The 25,910-nt window shown below is 40.1% G+C and overlaps 2 protein-coding genes across 14 annotated transcripts in view; one reads left to right on the forward strand and one right to left on the reverse strand.

Moving 5' to 3' along the window:
* Window positions 1-4,733, forward strand: part of ORC2 (origin recognition complex subunit 2) — a 51,339-nt gene extending 46,606 nt beyond the window's left edge. For all 9 annotated transcript variants that reach the window (XM_037009155.2, XM_073218373.1, XM_037009156.2 and 6 more), the window contains 3 exons: window positions 152-213; window positions 873-991; window positions 2,982-4,733. In XM_037009155.2, the coding sequence (XP_036865050.1) occupies window positions 152-213; window positions 873-991; window positions 2,982-3,068 (268 nt within the window). In that variant the 3' untranslated portion in view covers window positions 3,069-4,733. The remainder of the gene's footprint in view (window positions 1-151; window positions 214-872; window positions 992-2,981) is intronic.
* NIF3L1 (NGG1 interacting factor 3 like 1) overlaps window positions 985-25,910 on the reverse strand; it is a 29,252-nt gene continuing 4,326 nt past the window's right edge. For 2 of the 5 annotated variants that reach the window (XM_037009158.2, XM_037009160.2), the window contains exons 2-7: window positions 19,532-19,993; window positions 18,580-18,742; window positions 16,427-16,553; window positions 14,641-14,779; window positions 12,904-12,987; window positions 5,229-8,095 (exon numbers count right to left, since the gene is read on the reverse strand). In XM_037009158.2, the coding sequence (XP_036865053.2) occupies window positions 7,911-8,095; window positions 12,904-12,987; window positions 14,641-14,779; window positions 16,427-16,553; window positions 18,580-18,742; window positions 19,532-19,993 (1,160 nt within the window). In that variant the 3' untranslated portion in view covers window positions 5,229-7,910. Of the gene's footprint in view, window positions 1,141-1,501; window positions 2,552-5,228; window positions 8,096-9,583; window positions 9,645-12,903; window positions 12,988-14,640; window positions 14,780-16,426; window positions 16,554-18,579; window positions 18,743-19,531; window positions 19,994-25,910 lie in introns of those variants that run through there. The other 3 variants (XR_005058744.2, XR_005058743.2, XM_073218375.1) reach the window with 3 other exon arrangements.

Genomic DNA, 25,910 nt, shown 5'->3' on the forward strand with positions numbered 1-25,910 from the left:
CAGGATATTATGATCCTTGAAGAAAGAAACTGAAGATAATATAGACAGGCCAAGTATTTCACATTCTCTTGGTGTTTTTTACAACTTGCTGTTATCTTTTTATGTTAATGTTTTGTATTTGAATTCCTGTGTTTTGTTTTTTTTTCCTTAGGGGGATTTTCAGGCTACTAATGAAGTACCAGCTGGATAACCAAGATAACCCTTCTTACATTGGTATCCAATATTTATGATATTAAATTGTGTGACTTGTGCTTCACCCCATAAATTCCCTTTTCTGGGGTCTAATAATAGCACCACGGTTTTTCACAGCAGTGAAGTGGTTTGCTACATGATCAAGTGCGTCTGCCACAGTGCATCTGCCACACAGGGCATTTTCAAGCAGCCATTCAAGCTGCTAAACAGGCTGTTTGCCAATGTGAATAGAAACATAAACCTAGCTTACTTTTTAAATTTCCTGTGCTAACTACAGATATGTGTCAACCAATTACATGTATTCCATACATTGGGATATTTTCTTGCCCTTAAGTAAGAACAATCTGTTAAACATTTTAATAATTGTTCAGCTGTCATGACTTAACTAGTTTGCTGTTTAAAAGTCAGCTTTATCCATGCTGTTTAAAACTGCTCACAAGATTGTTATACTTGGCACAGTCAGCTTTAAACCAATCATTTCTCTTTAAGAAATCTAAGTCACAGTGTATAACACCTAATATTCTGTAGTTTTGCTTCTTCAGAGGTACATACTTACAAAAAACCAATCCTGACTGACTAAGGCAACAGCACCTTTTTTCTGTGTTCTTTGATATGGGTATCCATATATGGAGTTGCCTTAAGTGCTGACTTATGTTCACATTTCCTTTTTAACTCCCTAGGACTCTCTTTTCAAGATTTTTACCAGGAGTGTCGGGAGGCATTCCTTGTCAACAGTGATACGACACTTCGGGCCCAGTTAACTGAATTTAGGGACCACAAGCTTCTAAGAATGAAGAAGGTGAGACTCTACTGTTGTAACATCATATGCCAGGAATGATGTGTCTCGTCTACTTATGGATAAGTATGGCTTTGACTTAGATTTTATTATGAAACTGAGGTTCCTTGATGGGTCACAAGGATCCATTTAGGCAATGTGCCATTTGAGTTCTGTAGAGAGAGAGAAAGCAGAAATATTCGGCTTCAGCATTGAGCATAAAACTTAGGAGTTCTAGTCCAGAGTAATAGGCAATTAGAAATATATTATGAGAAAAGTAATTCTATTCCCTTCTCTCTCTTCCTTCTACCCCATTCATTAATCTGGTCTGTAATTTATTGAGCTCTAACTATATACCAGATACCGCACTAAGTATGAGCATACAGTAGTAAGCAAAAACCTAATTCCTTTCTCATAGAGCTGAAAGTCTAATGAAGGAGATGGACATTTGTTGAGTAATCAATCACATGAAAAATTTTAAATGTAAAGAGCATGTTAAAATAGGTAGATTTGACCTAATTATGGGTATCAAAAGAGACCACTGAGCTGAGATCTAAAGGAAGACAAGGAGATAACTAGGCAGAGAAGGAGGGGAAGAACACTGCTGGAAGGCCAGCATGGTACAAGATGAGACTGAAAAGACAAGGATGTAAAGGCTAGACTATGTATGACTTTAGGCCAAGGAAAGGATTTTGGTCTTTATTCTAAAATAATGGGAAATCATGAAAAAATTGTTCTGCCTCTGGGGCAGAGTGGGTTGGGGATTGCCTAGAGGGGATGCACAGAGAGACCAGCTAGGAAGGTATTAGTAGTTGGAGTGAGATGACGGTAAACTTGCAGTAGGGGGAATAGAAACAGGTGGTGGGGATTGTACTTGGGCGCAATGTTGACAAGAACTGGTAAGTTGGATGTGGAACCCAAGGGAAAGGAAAGTGCCAAGAGTGATTCCTGGTTTCTGGTTTGTATAACCAGAAAGATGATGGGGTAACTGGAAAAGCGACATTTCTGGGCAGACAGATCATGAGTTCATGATTGTAGTATGTGTAAACTTACTGAGGATCCTTTGAGATTTCCAAGTGGAGAAGTTAACTAGGCAGTTGGATTCCTGGCACAAGAAACCAGAGGAAAGATCTGGGCTAAAGGTACAAGACTGATTCCTGTATATTTAGATTATAGCTGAAACCAGGCATTGGTGAGACTACCTAGACAGAGGACATACAGTGAGATTAGATGGCCAAAACCTGAGCCTAGAAGTGTGACATGTAATGACCAAGTAGAGGACAAGCCTACAGAGATAAAAGAAACAGTAAGAAAAGCAGGGCGTGATGTTGCAGAAGTTAAGAGAAGCATGTTTTCAGAAAGAATGGTCAGTGTCACGTGCTGCCAAGAGGACCAGAAGAGGAAGACTGAAAATACCTTTTGGCTTTAGGAATATGGAATTCCTTGGTGGTCTAAGCCAAAGTTCCTTTGGTGACATGATAATGGTAGCAGTAGCTGGGTTGGACTGGGCTGAGTGAATAGTGAGGCCATGAAGACTCCCATTTATAGATCGCTCTTCTGGAAGGTACAGAGGTTGGGTGATAGCTGGAGAGAAGTAAGAGATTTAGTGAGGGTTATTTTTAAATAGGACACACCTAAATATGTTCAAAGCCACTGGGAAGGATCCAATTGAAAGGGGGATGAAAGAACAAAAACATCAATACATTAAGATTCTAGAAAAAGCAGGAGGAAGAATAAAGTGAATACCTACCTACTCACACTCTAGTTATCTTACCACTATAAAGTGGTGTGACTATAAACTCAGTATATTTAAGTAGATACATATGGCTGTGTGTCCCTTTGTCTTAATCTTTATTCTCCTGTATTTATATAAAACATTAAAGAAAAAAATACTAATAAAAACAAATTTAAAAAACATTCAAGAAATCAAATCCATTTTTTAAAATCTATCCTGTAATAAGGATTCAAGTATCTTTACAGACGACTAACATGCAGGGTATTCTTCTATCTTCAGGGAACGGATGGAGTGGAGTATTTATTTATTCCTGTTGACAATGGAACATTGACTGATTTCCTGGAAAAGGAAGAAGAGGAGTCTTGAAACTATTCTTTCCTCTTGAATCTTCAGTGGAAGGGCTGCTGTACCCCAGCTGCCACTCCTCTAAAGTGTTGTGTTTACATCTAACAGACTGTTTCCAGTATATAAGAGTTAAAATTGGGAGGGGGGAATTCATCAGTTAGAACCTTGATTAGCCTGGCTGGTGTACCATCTCTAGTACTATGCAGTGGTCCTCAAGTTGGAGAAAATGTGCCTTTCATTCATTACCTCTCTTGCTGGAATGAAGTGTGCTCAGGGACTATTTGGAACTGGATGTTTTGCATTCTTTTATACCAGAGATGATGATATTCATAATGTTTTGAAGGGTCTGTTAACACTCCCAGAGCTGTTTGTAAATGTGCTTGTTCCAGAGCATGGAAGTACCAAGACACTGGCATCACGTAAATCTGCTCCATTTGCTCTTCTGTGTGTCAGAACTGATGAGTGTAATGGAGAAGGCAGATCCCCTCTTAACTCTTTCTGTAATGGCTTACCAGAAAGTTTAGATTGGGGAAAAGTAAGGTGATCCAGTTTCTCCTTTTGGATTTAGTCTACATCCTGGTGCAGGAAGAGGGGGCATGCCACACTATTCAGCTGGGATAGTGGGAAAAACATAACGAGTACCTAGAATATACCCAACCATAGAAAGCACATGAATAATAATAGGTCATGATATTCAGACAGATAATGTTTGTGCCATCACCTTCATGGTAGAAGTGAGAAGCCAGGCTAGAAACACAATCCTGAATTATATTTTTGTCACTGTTTTCAAGACAATAGAAGATAGAATTTTAATTATTCTTATATATTAACATATTTTTCTTTTCTTGAATAACATGCAGGTGACTAGCATATTAATGGTTAGCTTAAATTAATTTTGATTTCTCTATTAAATAGACCTAAAACTCACCAAGGCATTTCAATATTTTTTTCTTAAAGTGACAATTTCAAGCCTCCTAAATATTTACACAAGCCTTTTTTCTTCAGAAAGAAAAAAAAGATGAGCCTTTGGCCACTGCAGGCTGTTTATGGTCTTTGCATACTCCCTAAAATACTTCATCCTTGGAAATGAAATTCTTCATTAAAATACAAGTAATAAAGTATGTACCACGTTAGCATTTTTTACCCATTATTTACCATACAAACCCCTTTCATGAAAATATTTTCCAAAATGCTTAGAATTTTTTAAATAACTCCTTTGTGGCAATAATTACTTTTATGTTAAATCCATGTATTAAGGGTTGTCTTAAATATAATTACTAAATACTAAATTTGTACATGTATTTTTAATTGTACAATAGGATAGTCAATGAAAAGTGAGTCTCCCCATTTCCGAATCCAGCCCCTTAGGCAAGCATGGGTAGCAGTTCAAGTATTCCCACAGAGGTGCTCTATGCATATGTAAGGGTATTTGTCTATCTCCTTTTAAAAACGCAAATGGTAGCACAGACGATACTTGCTGGTTTGCACCTTGCTTTTTTTGCTCAATATATCTAGTTTATAACTTATAGTATAAAAAAGTATATAAAATCTTTAATGACCTTATGTGTAAACTTGCATTTGCCCTTAAATTTCTGGTTTATTTTTATAATTTTTGTGTCTATACTATTTGCAAGCTGTATGTGTCAACAGTCTACTTTTAATAAATAGCCAATTTGTGTAGAATCACTTTTTTTTTTAGAGGACTGGGTTTTTACTAAAAATAGCTTGAAGTGCTTCAAAAATTTTATGAGTGCATCTTAATAGATCTGATGAAGATCTTAGAATTATTATATGCTCTTCATTAACTTGTTTCAACATCAATGTTCCTTAAGCTGGGGTTCAACAGCTAAGACTCCAAATTCTATTCCTTGCTTCTGGTAAGACTGAACAGACCTGTAACCTTCTAAGATTTATCAGGCTGCTCTTAATAAAATGGCTAAATAAATAGGCCCCCCAAAAAGCCACATGGGATGTAGAACAGATATTTACACTCTACAAACTTGATGGAGTACTTAATTCCTTAGGCAAGGCATGCTACATCAGTTACTGTGACACTCCACAAAACGGACCTTCATAGCATCATGCTTGCCATTTTAATATATGAACATCTCATTCATATAAAAGCCCTGAAAGTTAGGGAATGGTTAATAAGTTTTGCTTTCTAAAAAAAGGAAAAAAAACTAAACCTTAGAAGTGTTTTTTTTTTTTACCCCCAGCTAATTCAAATTTGGAGCCAGGTACATTGTTCAGAATGTATTTTCCTGCATTCTAGGTAAGACGACCCTTCCAGTTTAGTCCTGCGTAGCCATCAGATAGTGAGTTGTGAGGGTCTGCCTTGCCACAGAGTATGTGGCTCCTAGAAACTGAGGAATGAAAGAATCATTATGTACATAACTTTGTTGTCATGCTTTGAGTAGTTACTTGATTTCTTCCTCGGGAGAGGCTCCCGCATTTTGATTTTTCAAATTACTTTTAAAAATAATTTAATTCAGGTTTCTTGAGCACTTAAGACTACCTAGAAGGCTCCATGCTAGACAGGAGTTGTTGAGGATATGAAAATAAAATACGAAATTATGTATGAGATTTTTTAAGAGAATTAAAAATTAAGGAGTATCCTTAATATGTTGAATAAATCTGAAATAACTGATGCTATGGAAAATAAAACTTCAAACTTGAGTAACATAAAGCTCATCACCAAATTTTCATTAACAGTTCGGTGTATACCAGATTGGCCTCAAGTGTTCTCAGGTATTAGGTTACCATCTTTACTTTTGCTGTCCAACGTGTGGTCCTCAGAACGCCAGCATCGGCATCTTTTCAGAGCTTAGAGATACTTGGGCCCTACGCAAGCATCTGAATCAATCCAGATTTAAAAAATCTCCTGAGTTCTTGTGCATATTAACATTTGAAAAGCAGTAATACATTACAAATAAGCAATACCTCAAAGAAAGTTAACAGTTCAAAAAACTTGACAAGTGAAAATAAAGTACCACTGAAGATTCTTTGTTTTGGGAATATTTTTAGTTACTTAGAAATGCTAACATGCCAGTAAAGCAACTTATAAAATTTATTACAGCAATAATGTCATTAAAACCTTGGCGATAAGTATGTTCAATCATAAATTATTTGACCCATTTAATCCTTTCTGGAACTCAATTCAAAGGAACTAATCCACAGTCTTCAACTCCATGAGATCCTAAATGCCATCATGGGTACTCACACATGAAATCATGTCCTACCTTAAGTGTGCTATAAAGAAAAAAGGGTTTGAGAGTCAATTTCTTGGGCTTTTCAATGTATTGGGTTATTTCTGTTCAGTGCATTTGGTTAAGTTGTCCCTTTTGACTGAATTACACCCTTTCCCCAGAAAAGCTTCCCTATAAGCCCTATGCATAGCCTTAACATATTTACTTAAGAGTTGTGATCATCATCCGAATGTCTGTCTGTTTTTCCCACATCTCCAGTGGGCCCAGCACACAGAAAGCAAATGATGCATGACTGAAGCAAACCATTAAGAGAGTTTCTCCTGTCACCTCATTTTGGCTTTGATGCTGTTGACCATCCCTCACAGAAACATTCTACTTTTTGTCTTCGACACTTTGCTGATTCTCCTCCCATCTCTTTGGCTCCTCCAACTCCCTAATTGTGGGCATAAGGCTCATTTCAGTTATTTCTGTAGTAATATCACAGGTGAACCACCAAGAATAATTTGTAAGTTGATTGGCAGGAAAGGTGTCCTACAAAAGAAATTTTAAGTTCTATGCTTTCTCATTATATACAGCATTTTAAGATTTACTTTTGTCATTATCAAAGTAACATGCTCAGCAGAGAAACTGGAAATATGTATAAAACCATTAAAAAGAAAAATCTCCCACCATATCATCCAGAGAAAATCAGTTAGAATTGTTTTTTTCCTTCAGGATTTCTTCTGTACCTTGTACATCAGTTTAATCAATGTCAACTAAAGTAATTAAGCACACAGGCTCCAGGGCCAGACTGCCTGAGTTTGCATCCTAAGTCCATCACTGCCCAGCTATGTGGCCGTGTGCAAGCAGGGTCTTGGTGGTTCACCATAATATTACTACAAAAATGACTGAAATGAGCCTTATGCCCACAATAGAGAGTTGGGAGGCACCAAAGAGATGGAAGGAGAATCAGCCAAGTGTCTGAAGGTTCTGTTTGTCTCCTTGCCTGTAAAAGCAGGCATAATGATACTTAAATACATTTTTAAGGGTTGATACCTACAAGAATGCCTGGCACAAGATTAATACTGTGTAAGTAATCACTAGTATTTTAAAAGCTAACCGTCTTTAGATATTCCTAATAAAATTACATGTGCGTTACCTAAGAGGCAATAATAGTTACATGAATAATGAGCATTTAAAGAAAAAAAAAACACCCTAATCCTGATTTTGAAATTCAGGTGGTAGATTAGTGATCCAGAAACAAGAACTTACAGACCTTATCATCCCCTAGAAGCTACTACCTAGAAATAAGTGTTTCAATCCCAAGTTATTAACATACATTTTTAACCAAAGGCTGAGAAATCTAGAATGACACATCCCATCTACAATTAAGCTAAAGAGAGGATTACTTGAGCTATTTCCAAAGAATGTTAGTTGGTCTTCACTAAAGTTTATAATGAATATATATACTTTATATATTCTAGTTATATAATTTGTTCTTTATAATGAATAGTTGTTCTTCAGTGGTAACTACATTACTGTTTTCACCTTACAACCTAGAAATGATAACGTACATTGTAAGATTCTTCCAGAAGATACCAACTTCATTGATCCATGTTGTGCATTCAAATTGGGAACCAATCGATTTGTAGATTGTGTCATCCTGTTCCTGTATGCATTATACCACATGAAGAGGGTCCCTGTCTGCTTCTGACAGGATAATATTAATCTTATGCTCCAAATGAGCGCCCAGCATATCTCTAAGGTCAGAGAGAAAGCCTCGTTCAGTGTTGCTGTGTTCACAGAGGATGACACTTATTCCTCGGGAAGCAGCATCCAGAATATCATGATGGGACATCTCACCTGCCAAAAAAGGAAAGCACAAATACTTAAGTATCAGACAAGGAATGTGTGGAATGCTGAATCATAACAGAAATACCAAGTGTGTATTCTGTATGAAACGTAATACAGCAGAACTTGACATAAATCTAGAAAGTTGTGTATGAGTTTCTTACATGTCTTCCAATTTTAAAAGAAGCAGAGATGATCCCATTGAGAATTACAAGTCCTTTTCCTTGGCGGACCCAAGATAAGTATCCAAACCCACACATCCAATGGCTTCTTATACTGCCAGAACCAGACCCATAGGAACCCATTCAAATGTTTCCACATTTAGCTCTGGGGAGTACAGTGGGGACTTCCAGAAAATTTTTCTTATGTACATATTAAATAACAAATACCCCAAGAAAATCCTAAGTAATCATCCCAGAAGACTCCTTTATGCTTTGTGAGCACCAAAATTTTCAGCATCAACCCTAGTCTAATAAAGATGAAATGAGCTTGTTTATTTATAAATTAAAAACAGCATATTCATTTTTCTTTCATTTACTCAGAATTCCTGGAATTCTGGCATTACTGGTAGAAGAGTTTCTCATCTTTAGTGAAATGATTTAGGGAAAACATGTTTAGAATTTTTTTAAATGCCATTTGTGAAACTGATGACATAATTAAGAGCAAAGACATTCTGCATATTTGGGCTGTTCAAAAAAAGCGTAATTTTGAAGTATATTTAGAGGCATAAAGGCATAAAAATAAGGAAAAATAGGTTCTTGGAGAAAAAAGTTTCTTCCCCCAGAAATCTGTAATTCCCTACACTCCCTATACCCCCAATATGTGTCATTTCATTATAAGGAATAGTTTTTATTCAAGCACCTACTAGAACATCTTAATCCAAAGAGTAAAGGTAAATTAAAAGGAAAAAAGACATAAATGTGAACCAGATAGAAGCCATGCTTTAGGAAAGACATGTCTGAGTTTAGGGAAGACAAGCCTGGAGTGTTATAAATGCACTGGCTGGAGCAGGCATGAAAGTGGGGAAATCTGTGAGGACCCTGCAATAACCGCTGAAGGCAAAGGAAAGAAACCTGGCTCAAATGGCAGCTGTGGGAAAGAAAAGGTGAATGAGAGAATTCGTATTTGCAAAGAGCAAGCTCCCCACCTGCTGGTCTTTCTAAGCTATTACCCTTAACAATCTAATAACCCTGCCAGGCTCCAAGGAAGGGTGATGAACATTACCAGAGGCCTATACTTGGTCTTTGGGCTGGTGCTTCCCATCTCTGAAGTTACATTCAAAGTAATACCTTATAGATCATAGATATCTAAGATTAGCCAGCTTGGATATTTTCTATTTCCTCAAGTAACTAGATAGGAAGGACATTTTCATTTTGGAACTGCATGAATTTCTCTTACGAACACACTGCATTATAATAAAAAACTAGTTATAAAAAAAGTCATTTTACAAGCTAACAATGAGATACCCCAAACTGAGAGAGACACTACAAAGCAATTGACCTGTATTCTTCAAAAGTGTCAGTGCTCGAAGACAGAGCTGAGGAACTCTTCCAGATGCAGCCTGTGATCAGGGATTGGATATCGATGAGAAACAGAAAAGCTATTAAGTTTGATCAATGAAACTGATTATAGACTGTATATTAAACAAGTGTTTCAACAATATTAAATTCCTGAATTTGATCATTATTCCATGGGCATTTAAGAAAATGTCCTCGAGGTTCTTGGGAGATATATGCTGACGTATAGGTGTTAAAGGTCATCATGTCTGCAATTTTATTACAAAATAGTTTTATGGAGTCACAAATACATAAGTATATATTTATATACACCCAAGTATATGCACATATATATGTGTACAGAGAGAACATACAAATGTTGCAAAACAACCATTAATAATTTAAGCGAAGGGAAATTTAAAGGAGTTTATTGTACTATTCTTGGAACTTTTCTATCGATCTGAAATTCCTTTAAAGTAAAATGTTATAATTTAAAATAGTCACACACCATACTGTAAGATATTCAAACTGTTAGATAGTCTTACCAAGGAAAAGTGAGAGAAGCAGTAAATAAAATCACAAATGAAAGATGAGAAGTTACAAATGACACTACAGAAATACAACTGTAAAAGATTACTATAAAAAATTATAGGACAACAAATTGGGCAACCTGGAAGAAGTGGATAACTTCCTGGGAACATACAATTTTCTAAGACTGAACCAGGAAAAAACAAAATCTGAACAGACTGATCACTAGTAATAAAACTGAATTGGTAAAAAACTCCCAGCAAACAAAAGCTCAAGACTTCACAGGAGACTTTACCAAACATTTAAATAAGAGTTAATACCTATCCTCAAACTCCTCCAAAAAATTGAAGAAGGAAAGCTTCCAAATTCATTCTACAAGGACAGCATCACCTTGATACCAAAACCAGACAAATTAAAAGAAAAGAAAACAACAGTCCAATATACTTAAGGAACACAGATGCAAAAATCCTCAGCAAAATACTAGCAAACAGAATTTTTTTTATTAAGGTATCACTGATATACAATCTTATAAAGGTTTCACATGAGCAACATTGTGGTTTCAACATTCACCGATGCTATGAAATCCCCCCACAACACCCCATTGCGATTACTGTCGATCAGCATAGTAAGATACTATAGAGTCATTACTTGTCTTCTTTGTGCTATTCTGCCTTCCCCATGACCTACCTATATTGTGGGTGCTAATTATAATGCCCCTTAATCCCCTTCTCCCTTCCTCCCTCCCTCCCCACCCAGCCTCCCCTATCCCTTCCCTTTGGTAACCGTTAGTCCCTTACTGGAGTCTGTGAGTCTGCTGCTGTTTTGTTCCTTCAGTTTTGATTTGTTGTTATACTCCACAAATGAGGGAAATAATTTGGTACTTGTCTTTCTCTACCTGGCTTATTTCACTGAACATAATACCCTCTAGCTCCATCAGTGTTGTTGCAAATGCTAGGATTTGTTTTCTTCTTATGGCTGAATAATATTCTATTATGTATATGTACACATCATCTTTATCCATCCATCTACTGATGGACACTTGGGTTGCTTCCATATCTTGGCTATTGTAAATAGTGCTGCAATAAACATAGGGGTGCATATGTCTTTTTGAATCAGGGATCTTGTTTTCTTCACGTAAATTCCTAGGAATGGAGTTACTGGATCAAATGGTATTTCTATTTTTAGTTTTTTGAGGAACCTCCATATTGCTTTTCATAATGGTTGAACTAGCTTACATTCCCAAGAGCAGTGTAGGAGGGTTCCCCTTTCTCCGCATCCTCGCTAGCATTTGTGGTTCCTTGTCTTTTGACATTGGCCATCCTAACAGGTGTGAAGTAATATCTCATTGTGGTTTAATATGCATTTCCCTGATGATTAGTGATGTGGAGCATCTTTTCATGTGCCTGTTGGCCATCTGAATTTCTTGTTTGGAAAATTGTCTCTTCATATCCCCCGCCCACTTTTTAATCAGATTATTTGCTTTTTGGGTGTTGAGGTGTGTGAGTTCTTTATATATTTTGGATGTTAACCCCTTGTTGGATATGTTGTTTACAAATATTCTTCCATACTGTAGGATGCCTTTTTGTTCTGCTGATGGTGTCCTTTGCTATACAGAAGCTTTTTAGCTTGATGTAGTCCCATTTGTTCATTTTTGCTTTTGTTTCTTTTGCCCGAGGAGATGCGTTCAGGAAAAAGTTGCTCATGTTTATATGCAGGAGATTTTTGTCTATGTTTTCTTCTAAGAGTTTTATGGTTTCATGACTTACATTCAGATCTTTGATCCATTTCAAGTTTACTTTTGTGTATGGGGTTAGACAATAATCCAGTTTTATTCTCTTGCATGTAGCTGTCCAGTTTTGCCAACACCAGTTATTGAAGAGGTTGTCATTTCTCTGTTGTATGTCCATGGCTCCTTTATCGTATATTAATTAACCATATATGCTTGGGTTTATATCTGGGCTCTCCAGTCTGTTCCATTGGTCTATGGGTCTGTTCTTGTGCCAGTATCAAATTTCTTGATTACTGTGGCTTTGTAGTAGAGCTTGAAGTCAGGGAGTGTAATCCCCCAGCTTTATTCTCCCTTCTCAGGATTGCTTTGGCTATTCGGAGTCTTTGGTGGTTCCATATGAATTTTAGAACTATTTTCTCTAGTTCGTTGAAGAATGCTGTTGGTATTTTGATAGGAACTGCATTGAATTTGTAGATTGCTTTATGCAGGATGGCCATTTTGACAATATTAATTCTTCCTATCCAGGAGCATGGGATGTGTTTCCATTTATTTGTATCTTCTTTAATTTGTCTCATGAGTGTCTTATAGTTTTCAAGTATAGGTCTTTCACTTCCTTCATTAGGTTTATTCCTAGGTATTTTATTCTTTTTGATGCAATTGTTAATATAATTGTTTTCCTGATTTTTCTTTCTGATAATTGACTTTAGGGTTGAGTAAAAGGAACCATTTTCTATCTAAGGCAGCAAGGTAGGAAGTATCCTCTTAACAGACACACAAAATCTGAGAAATCATGTTTAGGGAGAAGAAACATTTTAAAAATGCTGGTTATTCTCAGATAATCTAATAATAAATTATTAAAGTTTTTTGTTTCCCACCACAAAACATAGAGTATGTCCTCAATTTTGGTATCATTCCTGTTTAGTTCAAATTCAAAAACATTCATTAGATCCATCTATATGCCATATGCTGTCCTAAAATCTATTTTTTAGAAGTTAAAAAATACTAAAGAAAGGTTGGGTAAAGATACACATAAAAAGGGTAGAAGAGAGATCCAAATGCTGTCTCACCTGTGAGGTAAAGGTCGGCCTCTGTCCCCTGCAGAACACTGCTCCCAGAACCAGCACACAGAGCCACGACTTTGACTTGGGACTCTTCGATATAAAGGAAACAAGAAACCAATACTTTACAGTTTCCCTCATTTTACTATTATAGTTTATACTAGGAATCCTAAATGTAGTTTTCACTCCTGGTCTCATCATGAGTATATAAATTTTGCTTACTGACCTCATAAAATAACAAAGTGTCTTCATATAGGCAAACAGATGTTTTTGGTATTGCATCACTAACCAAAGGCAGGTTTATTATTCCTTCAGACGTAATGACTACACATACCCATATAAGGCACCACTGAATTAGTGCTAATGGATCAACTCTAGGCTTTATCACAAGTAAAGGAACCCCATCTGGGTCTCTTGGCAGCAGTGAGAGGTAAATAGGTACTATCTCTTTTCTCACATGAGAAAGCTGCTAAACTAAAAGGACTAGTTACAAGAATGCTGTGAATTAATTTGATACATATTTTTTTAATTTCATATCTATCCTTTTATCCTGAAAGAGCATCTTCTGAAGAGTGAAATAACATACAGTTTCAAGCCAAAATCCAACAAGCATTTAGCACTTAGTCTTCTAGAATGGATACTCCATCAGTGGTCACCCTATTAGGCATTTCAAAAGAGGGGCTGTGGAGTTGGATAAGAAGTCAAATCGCACCTCTGCCATCCACTTTCTTTGGAAACAAATTCCCTGAAGTTGTTTGTTCCAACGGTGGACTTTTGGCTAAGTTACTTATCTCTCTGCACCTAAAATTTTCACTTATAAGACAATGGGAACACTACCACCACCACATAGCTAACAGCAGCCAGCATTTACTGTACAAATGTGCACCACTGGTTCTTGTTACATGGATCACACTACTACCTCAATGAGTTAGGTTTTATTACTACTTCTGTTTTACAGATGAGGCTACCAGGACACAGAAGTCAAATAACTTGTCAAGGTCATGCAGCAAATAGGACATCTCAATTTGAACCCAAGACATTCAAAATCCACACTCCTAACACCTGTGCTTCACTCCCTGCCTTTGCAGTGGGAACTCACAGCTCAGGACACTCAGCACAGTGCTAGGCTCACTATGGTGGTCCCACAAATGTTCTGTTTGTTCCTGTTGTTCCCAAAAAGTACTAGGAAAGGCCAAAAGACAATGACTGGCTATAAGACTCAGAAACTGCAGCAGATCACTTCATTAGTAGCACCTCACTATGAAGTATGACCAGTATTGTAAAATGCAAAACACATTGTAATTGGAACAGTCAAAATTTAGAGCTCTCTTCCTTCCTGGCACATTGTAAGACTGCACTTCATGCCCCCACTGGGTTATGTTGGGCAATGTGACTAATTCTGGACAATGATTTTAATAGAATATGTGTCATTTCCAGGTTTGAATGTTTAACTGATGGTTTAAGACCCTCGAAAACTCTCCTGTAACAGCGACCAGTCTACAAAGAATAGACTTCACCTGCTGGGTTGAGATGAACGAGGAATATGAGTGAGATAAATCTTGTTTAAGCCAATGAGATGTATACCATAGAATAATCTACCTCATCCTGATCCATAAAGTAAACCAGTCATCACCCTTGAATTCCTAGCACATTTTCTATCACTCATATGAATACAACCAAGAGCTATGACTTTTGCCCAACATTATCAGTAAGTATATACTGGACAAATAAAGGAGATATATTTACCTAAGGTCCTCCCTACCCCAAAAGCAAGGCGAACATGAGATAGTTTTAGGTGTCTTTTGATTCGCTCAATCATGGTTGCCAAGGGAACAGATTCCTCCAGTGTGCATAAGCGTCCCATTCCAGTGTATAGAAGCAGAGGCTAAAGAGAAACAGAGGTTAAAAAATCTTCCCATTAAAAAAAAAAAAAATCTGCCCATCATTACTCCTAGAAAATGAACCTATAGAACAAATAGCAAATGCTGAGATCAATAAAACATGTACCCTGAGCTTTCTATAGCCAGCTTCAGGCTAAGTCTGGGGATGCAACCCTGACAAAAACATCTTCGGACGTCTAGGATCTCAGTCTCCTGGGAAGGCAGATGTTTTGACAAATAACCACAATGAAAGTGTTTAAATACAAGAGAGGTGCTATTTTTACAGGTGCATAAAGAAATGACAAATGAGCTGGGACTTGCGGAGCACTTGGAGGAAGAGAAATCAAAGATTTTATAAAAACTTAGGTCTTCAAGACAGACCAAAAAGGAGTTAGGTCAAGTGCAACGTGGTAAGTTAAGGACAGGGTGGAATGTGAAAAGCTGTACTAAAAAGAGAGAACATGTACAAAGGTGCCAAGGGATAAGACCGCTTGCTGAGGGCAAATCCAAAAGCAGACAATGTGGCTAATGCGCAGAGAAAGGGATGGACAAAGAAGAGGCTGGAGACAGGGGCGAAGGCCAGACACAAAGGGCTTCATACACTAGGCTAAAAAGCATGGATAGTCTCCTATAGGTGACCACTTAGGAGATCTCACATCCCAAGTGAAAGAAGATAAAAAGTTTCAACTACTGTGGTGGTAAAGCAAATAGATAGGAGAAACATTTTATAGATTTAGGGTCAGAATCAGCAGGGCTTGGATTCAGAGGAGCAGGAGAGAGCTGTGGAAACTTGGAAAGCAAGATAGATGATAACACCAGCAATAAAATAGAAAAAAGGAGCATTTGATTGGGTAGTGTTGGAATAAGGTATTTGTATATCCTGGATTGAAGTACTTATGGGATCTGTAAGTGGAAAATGTCCAAAAAGTACTGGGTATTTTATGGGTTCATTTTTAAATTTTTTACCTTAAGAAAGCATTATGAGCCAGAAAATAAAGCCACAGGAATCGTCATCATATGAATGGCTGTCAAGTCAAAGGCGTGAATAAAATGGCCCAGGCAGAGCCTGAGACCCAACCTGCTGCCTGGTAACTGAGTCTCTCAGTACCGCCAGGGTCTGAATGTTTTCTGTCCCCCCACAACTAATTCATGTTGAAATCCTAACTCCCCAAGGTGATAGAAGTAGGAGGTAGAGCCCTTGGGAGGTGCTTAAATCATAAGGCCAGAACCCACAAATGGAATTCGTGCTTTACAAAAGAGGCTTGAGACATCCCTAGTTCCTTCCACCAGGTGAAGACACAGAGAAGGTGCCGTCTATGAACCAGGAAGCAGGCTCTCACCAGTCACCACTCTGCATCTACCAGCACCACAACCTTGGACTTTCCAGCCTCCAGAACTGTGAGAAATAAGTTTCTGTTGTTTATAAGCTATCTAGTCTGTGGTGTTTTGTCACAGCAGCCCAAATGGACTAAGACAAGTACCAACACTTTTCTATTCCTGAAATGTCTCCCTTTCTCAATTGTACTTTCCAGGGTATACTGTGCCCTCATCACCACTTTGTGCTTCTTTAAGTAAGCGTTAACAGCCTGTTGATATAATAATTTATAAATGAATTTGCCAAACAAGAATGCACAGTAGCATATTTTTATTACCTTCTCTAGTGACAGAATTTCAGTCTTCTGATAAAATTGTCTGTTCTGGGAAAGAAAAGCCACCACCTGTATCAAAGCCTGCTGACTACAATTCAGACTGATCCGTGTGTGTTCTTCATCATCAGTCCTAGAAAAAAAAAATCACTTGTTGGTTTACGATAAATGTAAACAAAATGTATTTTAAATAATCCACATTTTACAACCTCCTTTACTAAGAAATTCGTTTTGTATAAAATCTAGAATTTAATCCCAAACCAAACTGTTTTCTAGAATTGCATTTTTTCAAGCTTTAACATGCATCAAAATCAACTTGTGGACTTAGTAAAACACACATTTTGGACCCCACTCCCAGAGTCTCCAACTCAGTAGGTCCAGATGGGGTCTGAGAATTTACCTAACAAGTTGCAGGTGATAGTGTTGCTGGTCCAATGACCTTGCTTTGAAACCATTGTTCTAGAACTGCTTTTAATCTCAGCTGTGCATCTGAAATCTCCTGCAAACGTCTTAAAATGCTGGATCCTTCCACAGATCCAGTAAAAGAGAACATCTATGAATGGGGCTGGGGCAAACTGTTTTTTTTTTAAGCCCTAGAGAACTTAGTTTTCACACACAATTGAATAAAAGAATCTCCTGGCAAACTCCATTTTAATTACAAAGATCTAGAATGAAGCTAAAAATCTGCATTTTTCATAAGCACCCCATTAACAATGATGCAAGGAGTCCTTGAATTGTCTTTTGAGAAGCAATGCCCTAGAGCCTCTCGAAGAAGACTGGCATCAAGAAAGTTTTGTATTTAACCATAAATTCTAAATATATCATAGAATGCTAGAACTAAAAGACCCCTTAAAAGATAATCTGGAAAACAGTTGTCAACATTTGAAATCATCTGCAGAACTCTGAAAAGAAAAAGGGAAAAGAATGCCTGGCCTCCAATCTAATAGTAAAACCCAAATATCATCTATAATATGGAAAAACTGGAACCAAACTAAATGGGAAAAACTGAAACCAAACAGTTAGGGAGAAGAATACTTAAAGAAACTACAATACAGCCATAATAAGAAAACCTACTGATCAGTTAAAAAAAAAGATGTCATATACATGGAAAGATCACTAAGACATCATGCTAAGTAAAAAAGACAAATACAGCATATCATTTAATTAAGAAAACAATGAATAAAACAAAACTATATACATTTCTTCACATCCCTATGTGCACTTGGAAAGATACACAATTCTCTGAAAACAGTGGAAAAGACAACTTGAATCGAAAGTACTGGGATTGAGTAGAGGGGACAAGCAGCACTTTGTGTTTAACTTTTCATGTTTTATTTGGATAATTTACTTTTAACTTCAGTATTTACATATTATTTCACTATGATAAAAGACATGTATGACTGTAATCAGGCAGTCCTATAAATAATTTTCTTGAGATACTTGAAATTCCCTAACACTATTAGATATTAGAGAACATTTGCAATGATTTTACTATAAGGTGTGTGTATGTATATGTGTATATATATATATGTATATATATGTACACACACTTAAAAACCATTCACTTTAACTTGACTCAAATTTCCATTTTATTAAGTCATATTTATCTTTATTTTTTAAACAATTACTAAATCCTAGCTTTGTAGGGTTAAACTTGTCTTTTATGATGCTTAAATAGATATTAGTATTAATTAGCCTAAAAGAAAATCTATGAGGCAACATTTCAGTATCCTATCCTAAATAAATTATTGACCTTATAAGAGGCACTTTAATGTATTTTTCCTTAAAGTGTTTGGGAATCAATGATATGCTAAAAACCTATAAGAGTAAACCTATTTTCAATAGTATCACTAGGGTTTATCTATATACACTAAAGTAAAAAGTACCTCTCAACATTATCAGGAGTATTAAGAATACTGTATGTAAAATGTGTAGTATAGTCCCTTCCACACAGAAAATAGTAAGAATTACTTATGATTTTTACAGTTTTGAAAAGACTCCATGGTTCTCTTTGAGTACTCACATGCAGATAAGAAGTATGCTGCTTTGTAAACCCACTCCAGGAAAAATTATTTGTTTCCAACCTAAATACCAGAATTATAGAATTTGTATGGAAGATCCTTACAAATACACACATAAAAGAGAAAAATATATTGTACCTAGCAGAAAAAGAAGTGACAGAAACATCTGCAATCCCTTTCACCGCAGAGATGACTTTGTCCAGCTCTTGCGTGTGGTTAACGTTGAATTCCACTCTGTGAGTTCCCTCCGTGGGGCAGTTGGGAGCTTTGGAAGGATGTATGGGCCTGGAGGTACAAACTCCTAGAAAAAGAATTGTGAGTTTTTTTAATTAAGAAGATAAGCTATTATGGGCAAAACTTATAAGAATTTTGTATTTTTTTAAAGATTCATTCTCAGATGCTTATATAACATACACACATATACACATCTCTTACATATACCTCCAACAGTCCTCATAATCTAGGGATTTAGTACATACAACATCAAATTTATTTTCAAAATTCTTTTCCAGTTCTTTCACAATTCTTTTCCAATTCTTAAATATCACAAAAATTTAGACAAAAAAGAATGACTCAGGAATTTTTAGATGACATACAGCATTGTGACTGCTGACTAAATTTACTCATGTAAACCAGGATTTAGGTTGCAAATGCTTCATAATCTACTTGACCACATCAGTCCAGATTGTATCATCATAAAAGCTTCAGCCCAAAATAAGTAATCTAAAAAGGCTTACGAAAAATAAACCTAACATACATATGCTGAATTCCCTCATTGTCCTGGGCAAAAGTAAGCATTCAATAAAACTCTGATATCTACCAAACTGAGATATGAAGTACATTCAGGAGAGGTCTGAGCTTTCAATTCAATTTAACAAGCATTTCTAGAGTTCTTGGGTACTGGACACTGTGTCACATGAGGAGTGACAGAGCTCAGCCCAGGAATGAAGATTTTCTATACTTTTCTTATTCATTAAGGATAAAAATTATCCCCCAACCTTTAAAGCAGTTTTTAAAAATTCTACTGGAAAGACAATCTGAAATTCAAAGCATTTGTAGGGAAAATATTAAAGAACAAGAGGCTTCTCACCAAGCCCTTTGGCCAACCAGCTGTTGACTCCCTGGGGCGCAGCATCATAGGCTGTATGAGGAGAGTAAATACCAACTCTGTTCTCCAGAGCCCGGATCACCAAGCGCTCCTTCCAGGTTTTCCAGGTTATGCGTTTCATGGGTCGGAAAATAGGTGGATGGTAGGAGAGAATGAGATCTGCCTTCTTTCGCAGTGTTTCCTCCATCACCTCTTCAGTCAAGTCATTTGTCAGGAAGAGTGTGTTTACAGTGTGTGGTGGGCTTGGTTCCACCAGTAATCCAACATTGTCCCAACTCTCAGCAAATGAGAGGGATGCAAAGTCATTCAAGGAGGAAAGGAGAGCCTTCAAATCCATGCAAAAATGGGAAGAATCACAGATGAAAGAATGGACAAGCCGGGCTAGTGTAGGGACCAGGTGCACACGAGATGACAACATACAGAAACCAGGTAAAAACTGAGTATCTGAAGTCAAAACACAGAAAATTGGACACTTGTACAGTTTAGTCCCAGACCTCGGAAGCAGCAAATGTAAGAGCTTTAGTCATACATAACCTGAGCTCAAATGCTGACCCTGCCACTTATCAGCAACATCTCAGATAAGTCATTAAACCTTGTTAATGGGCCTGTTTTTTCATCTACAAAATAGAGATACTACAACCTACCTCACAGGCCATCACGAGGAGCTAATGGATTAGTATGTGTAAGCTACCTAGCATATGCCTGGCACAGAATGTGTAACTGTTCATCCCTTCCTCCCTGGCCTCCCCCCACACCCTTGTTCTTGTTCTCCCACACTTGCTTCAACTAACTTCCTCCCTTCACCATTTCTCTAAATATTACCGTTTTGTGTCTAAATATTACCTTTCCTTTCTAGTCTCCTTCAACTTCCTAAATAAAGCTTTTCTTGACAAACTGTCCTTCCTGGTGCTTCCCTCTTCCCTGTTCCACACCTTCTGGCCTAGCACTCTCATAATGTTATACTCCTGTTTGTCTGTCTCACTGGAGAACAGGAACTTTTACATATCTCAGTACCACCAACATAGGCCAGCACTAAATGCTTACTGCACAGACTGATCCAATCCCCCTCCCCCCACCACGGCAGAATCTGGAGTTAGTTTAATGCCAATATACTGGCATTAAAAAGTGCTCTTTCAAAAAATTAATAGTATATAAAAAAATGGTAAGTGCTTTGTCAGCAACCAGAAGGGTGGGATGCATAGATGGGTCACTCTATGAATGGGCAGGTCAAGAAAGGATCAGGCAGGAGATGCTACCCTGGAACCAGCATGTGTTCCACAAAGGCCAGGCTCAAGAGGTGGGAGAGGTGAAGGTGTGTAGGGCACTTTGCCCAGACAGTCTGTGAAGGGCCCCCACCAGTAAGATGGCAAACTTCCGGCTTCTCTTCGGGGGGGGGGGGGGGGGGGGGGGGGTCCTCGGTTCCCGCCGGCGCCACCTGAAGCCCAATCACTTTGCTCCCCTCCCAATCCCAGCACCTAGCCAACAGCCACCAGCCCCGTAGAAGTGACACCTCAATCAATTCATGCCCCTTCCTATATAACCCAGCACCTTTCCTTTCCCTAATAAAGCGGAACTCTCCGGTTAATTGCTGCTGTGTGTCGCTCCTTTCCTTTCATTGGTGCCGAAACCCAGGAGACGGGACACCCCAACTGGGCCCCGTCTTCCCCCCGACACCAGCAGCAGCTTGCCCTCGTCCTCTTTTTCCGGCGCTGGCTCATCACACTCACCACTCCTCTCTGGCCTTTAGGTAAGTTTTCCCCCTGGAGTGGGCCACTCTTCCCCGAGCTATTGCAGTGCCATTGACCGTGATCGTCCGGCAAGGCCCTGACGCTCGGGGATGAGGAGGGAACTCTCCCCGCCTCAGGCCTTCAAGGCTGCAGCAGACCCTCAGGCCCCTCCTCCGACAGTCATAAATGCATTCACCGTCCCTTCCATCAGTGCTGAAACTTTTTAAGCAAAATTTCCCCCGGGTGGGCCACTCTTCTCCGAGCAATCGCAGTGCCATTGACCGTGATCGTCCGGCAAGGCCCTGACGCTCGGGGATGAGGAGGGAACTCTCCCTGTCTCAGGCCTTCACAGCTGCGGCGGACCCTCAGGCCCCTCCTCCAACAGCCATACATTCCCGCCTCAGGCCTTCACGGCTGCGGCGGGCCCTCAGGCCCCCTCCAACAGCCATAAATCCCTGCCTCAGGCCTTCACGGCTGCGGCAGACTCTCAGGCACCCCCCTCCAACAGCCATAAATGAGGTGACTCCTTTGTGGATGAGAACGCTCCCTTCCCCCCCCCTCCTTCTGCTCCGTCCACCGAAAACTCCTAGCGCTAGGTACCTCGAGACTCAGGCACTCTGCCTTCTTAGGGAAGTCTGGGTGACGACCCACACTTCCTAAGAAATTCCGACTCATATACGAGTTTCCGCAGACCACCAAGGATCATCAGGGACGCCCTTTGTCTCCTTGTGCTCTGCTTCCAGTCCGAGGATCTCTGTTCGTCTTCCCCTGTTTGTCTCCTTCTCTGTCCTTTAGCCATGGGAGCCTCCTCATCCCTCCCTGAAAGTTCACCTCTTAAATGCCTGCTTAAGCATCTGGCTACCCTCTCCCTGACGCCTGATATAAAACCAAAACTTCTCCATAAATATTGCTCCCAAGATTGGCCGACATACCCCCTAGACAATAACAACCAATGGCCCACAGGGAGAACTCTTGATCCTAACATCACTCGCGATCTCTTTAACTACTGCCAGCGCCTGAAAAAATGGAAGGAGATTCCCTATATCGAAGCTTTCCGCCTCCTCCTCTCCCTGCCCCCTCCCAAGTTCTCCTAGCCTGCAAGCCGCCGCCCCCGCAGAAGCCTCCGGTTCACTCCCTTCCCCTTCTTCTCCTACAACAGCCCTTCTCCCTTCCTCCCCCACCATCTCCTCCCCAATCTCACCTCCTCCGCCTTCGTCCCCCGCAGATTAAGCCTGAGCCTTTCAGCCTCCCCTTTAACTAGGTCCCAGGGGCCTCTCCCGTCTTTGCCCTCATCACCTATTTCTCCCCTGTTAGGGACCGCCTTTGTCTTCTCACATGTTTGTAGGGAGAATGGGAAAGCACCTTCCCCCATGTCTGAACGCAGCATGGGAAAGCACAAGCTAGAGAACAACCGGTGCAGTCCTTGGAAGTTATCTGTCCACAAAAACATGTGCAGTCCTTAGAAGTTATCTGCCCACAAAAACATATCTTGCCAAGACTTCTCACTCTGAAAATAGGGAGACCTTGAAGATGTGTAGAAACACCACCCCTGCTTCTAAGTATGCCCTTCCCCCACTTGCCCATGTAGCAAGAATGGAGAACAAAGAACATTGTTTACGTATTCCATAAGCAATTAACTGGAGCCCTGCAGTAGTTCAGTTAGTAGAGCATGGAACTCTTAACCTCAGAGTCATGAGTTCAAGCCCAACTAGAGCAGCAGAGGCAAGCAGCTGGGCTGCTAGCTGGCGACATGTGGGTCCGATTCTATCTTTATTTTCTTTGCCCCCCTTCCGCACTTCAGGACCTGCTTGAATAGGCGCAGCTAGACCGCGTCACTCCCCCACAGACTGAGCCAGAACCCTTCAGTCCCCCTCAGACTCAGTCCCGAGAACCTCCCAAAATTATTGCCCCCCTCCTGGAGGTAGCAAAATCCAAAGGCATCGTGCGCCTTCACGTCCCTTTCTCCTTAAGAGATTTAGCCTAACTAGAGAAACGCCTAAATTCCTTTTCCACTGATCCCATGACATACATCAGGGAGTTTCAATAGACCCTCCAGTCTTACAGCCTCACACATCATGACATTTTCATGCTCCTGGCCAATACTCTCCTCCCTGAAGAGCGTAGACGAGTTTAGGACTTCGCCCAAATGCAGGCTACTGAAACCCACAAGACTGACCCCACCTATCCCCCTGGCCCCACTGCTGTCCCCGAACAAGACCCACACTGAAATTATAACACCGCCATGAGTCTCCGCTCTCGAGATATTTTTGCCTCCTGCTTAATAGCAGGTCTGAAAAAGGGCAGCTTGTAAAGTAGTCAATTTTCAAAAGCTCCAAGACATAATTCAAAAGAGAGATGAAATCCCCTCCGAGTTCTTAGACAGACTCACTCAAGCCCTATTACAGTATACCAGCCTGGACCCAGAAACACCTGAAGGAAGACATGTCCTTATGACATACTTCCTAGCTCAAGGCTACCCCGACATTAAAGCTAAACTCAAAAAGTTAGAACAGGGCCCCGCTACCCCACAGACTGAGATCCTAACAGTGGCCTTTAAAGTCTTCCATAAGCGGGAGGAGGAGAAAGAATGCCGTAAACAAAAGGCTGATCAGGCCAATTTCCAGATGTTGGCCCAGCTGATAAAACCACAACCTGGGCGCCCCTTCTCAAACAAGCCCCCCCAAGAGCTTGTTTCAAGTGCAGAAAAGAGGGACATTGGTCAAGGGCGTGCCCCTCCCCCAGATCTCCTACCACCCCATGCCCCAGATGCCACAAAAAGGGCCACTGGGGGTCTGATTGCCCAACCACCCAAAGGGGAGGCTGGACGAACAACCCCCATCCTAAGCCCGCTGTAGTGGGGCTGGCAGAAGAAGATTGATGGGGCCCGGAGGCTTCTCGCCCGACCATTTCCATCACCAAACAGGAGCCCAGGGTTACTTTAACAGTAGACGGTCACCCCATCTCCTTCCTCTTAGATACAGGAGCCACCTTCTCAGTCTTGTGAGAATACCGGGGCCCTACCACGCCAGCCATTACTCCTATAGTCAGAGTAGGAGGTAAACAGATTTTCCCATTAAACCCCCCACCCACCCTTTTATGCACAATCCAAGACAATCCCATACCTTTCTCCCACTCCTTCCTGGTTATGCCCCAGTGTCCCATCCCTTTACTAGGACGAGACATCCTTTCCCTCCTCCACGTTTCCATAACTATATCCACTCCCACAGCCCCCAGTACTCCCTTTCTGATGGCCCTCATAGCCGACGACCCCCCTCTACCCAATGAAAGCTCTGGTTCTGCCCTCATACACCCTGTAAATCCCAAAGTTTGGGACATTACAAGCCCCTCTGTGACCCTATGTCCCCCTGCCTCTATCAAATTATGTGACCCCTCTCAGTATATCTGTCAGGCCCAATACCCCCTAACCACTTCAGCCCTCATAGGCCTCCAACCCATCATTCAAGCAGACCCACTCACTCCCCATTTAATACCCCCATATTAGCTGTTAAAAAAACCAACGGATCTTTCCGCCTTGTCCAAGACCATCGCCTCATCAACATAGCCATTGTCCCTAACCATCCCTTAGTTCCAAATCCATACAGCCTCAGCATCCCACTTCTCAGTCCTAGATCTCAAAGACATACCCCCATATTAGCTGTTAAAAAAACCAACGGATCTTTCCGCCTTGTCCAAGACCTTCGCCTCATCAACATAGCCATTGTCCCTATCCATCCCTTAGTTCCAAATCCATACAGCCTCAGCATCCCACTTCTCAGTCCTAGATCTCAAAGACCCATTTTTCTATCCCTCTAGACCCCTGCCTGCTCCCAAGATTTTTTCATCTTCACCTGGGTGGACCCATACACAAGACATTCTAAACAACTCACTTGGTCAGTTTTGCCACAAAGCTTCCGAGATAGTCCCCATATTTTTAGACAGGTCCTAGCTTAGGACCTCAAACAGTTTCATCATGATCACTCCAAGTCCACCTTATAATACATAGACAATCTTCTACTCTGCAGTCTCGTGGGAACAGTCTCAACTTGACACTGCCTCCCTACTTAACCTTCTAGCTTCCAGAAGTTACTGAGTATCCCCCGTCAAAGCTCAAATCTCTTCCCTTCCTATCACTTACCTCAGATTCCTTCTATCTCAACAAAGAAAATCCATTACCTTAGACAGAAAATGGCTCCTCTCTGACCTGCCCATTCCCAAAACCAAGACAAAAATCCTTTCCTTTCTAGGCCCTTTCTAAGTCTAGCTAGATATTTTAGAACGTAGATCCCTAACTTCTCCCTGCACCCTGTTGGCAAGACCCCTATACAACCTCAGCAAGAGCCCCCCTAAAAAACCATTATCCTCCTCACCCCGACACTCCTTCATTAAGCTCCGTCAAGCCCTTGTAGAAGCCCCAGCTCTCCATCTTCCTGATTTGTCAAAGCCCTTCTCATTGTACATTCATGAGAGGTCCAGTCAAGCTCTAGGAGTCCTAGGCCAATATGCTTTGCCCCAGTAGCTTATATCTCCAAGCAATTAGACCCCACAGTTCAGGGATGGGCCCCCTGCCTACGAGCATTAGCCGCTAGACAGCTCTTGCAGAAAGAAGCTCATAAACTGACATTCAGAGCGCCCCT

Source organism: Manis javanica, chromosome 12 (assembly GCF_040802235.1).
Source record: "Manis javanica isolate MJ-LG chromosome 12, MJ_LKY, whole genome shotgun sequence".
Lineage (NCBI taxonomy): Eukaryota > Metazoa > Chordata > Mammalia > Pholidota > Manidae > Manis > Manis javanica.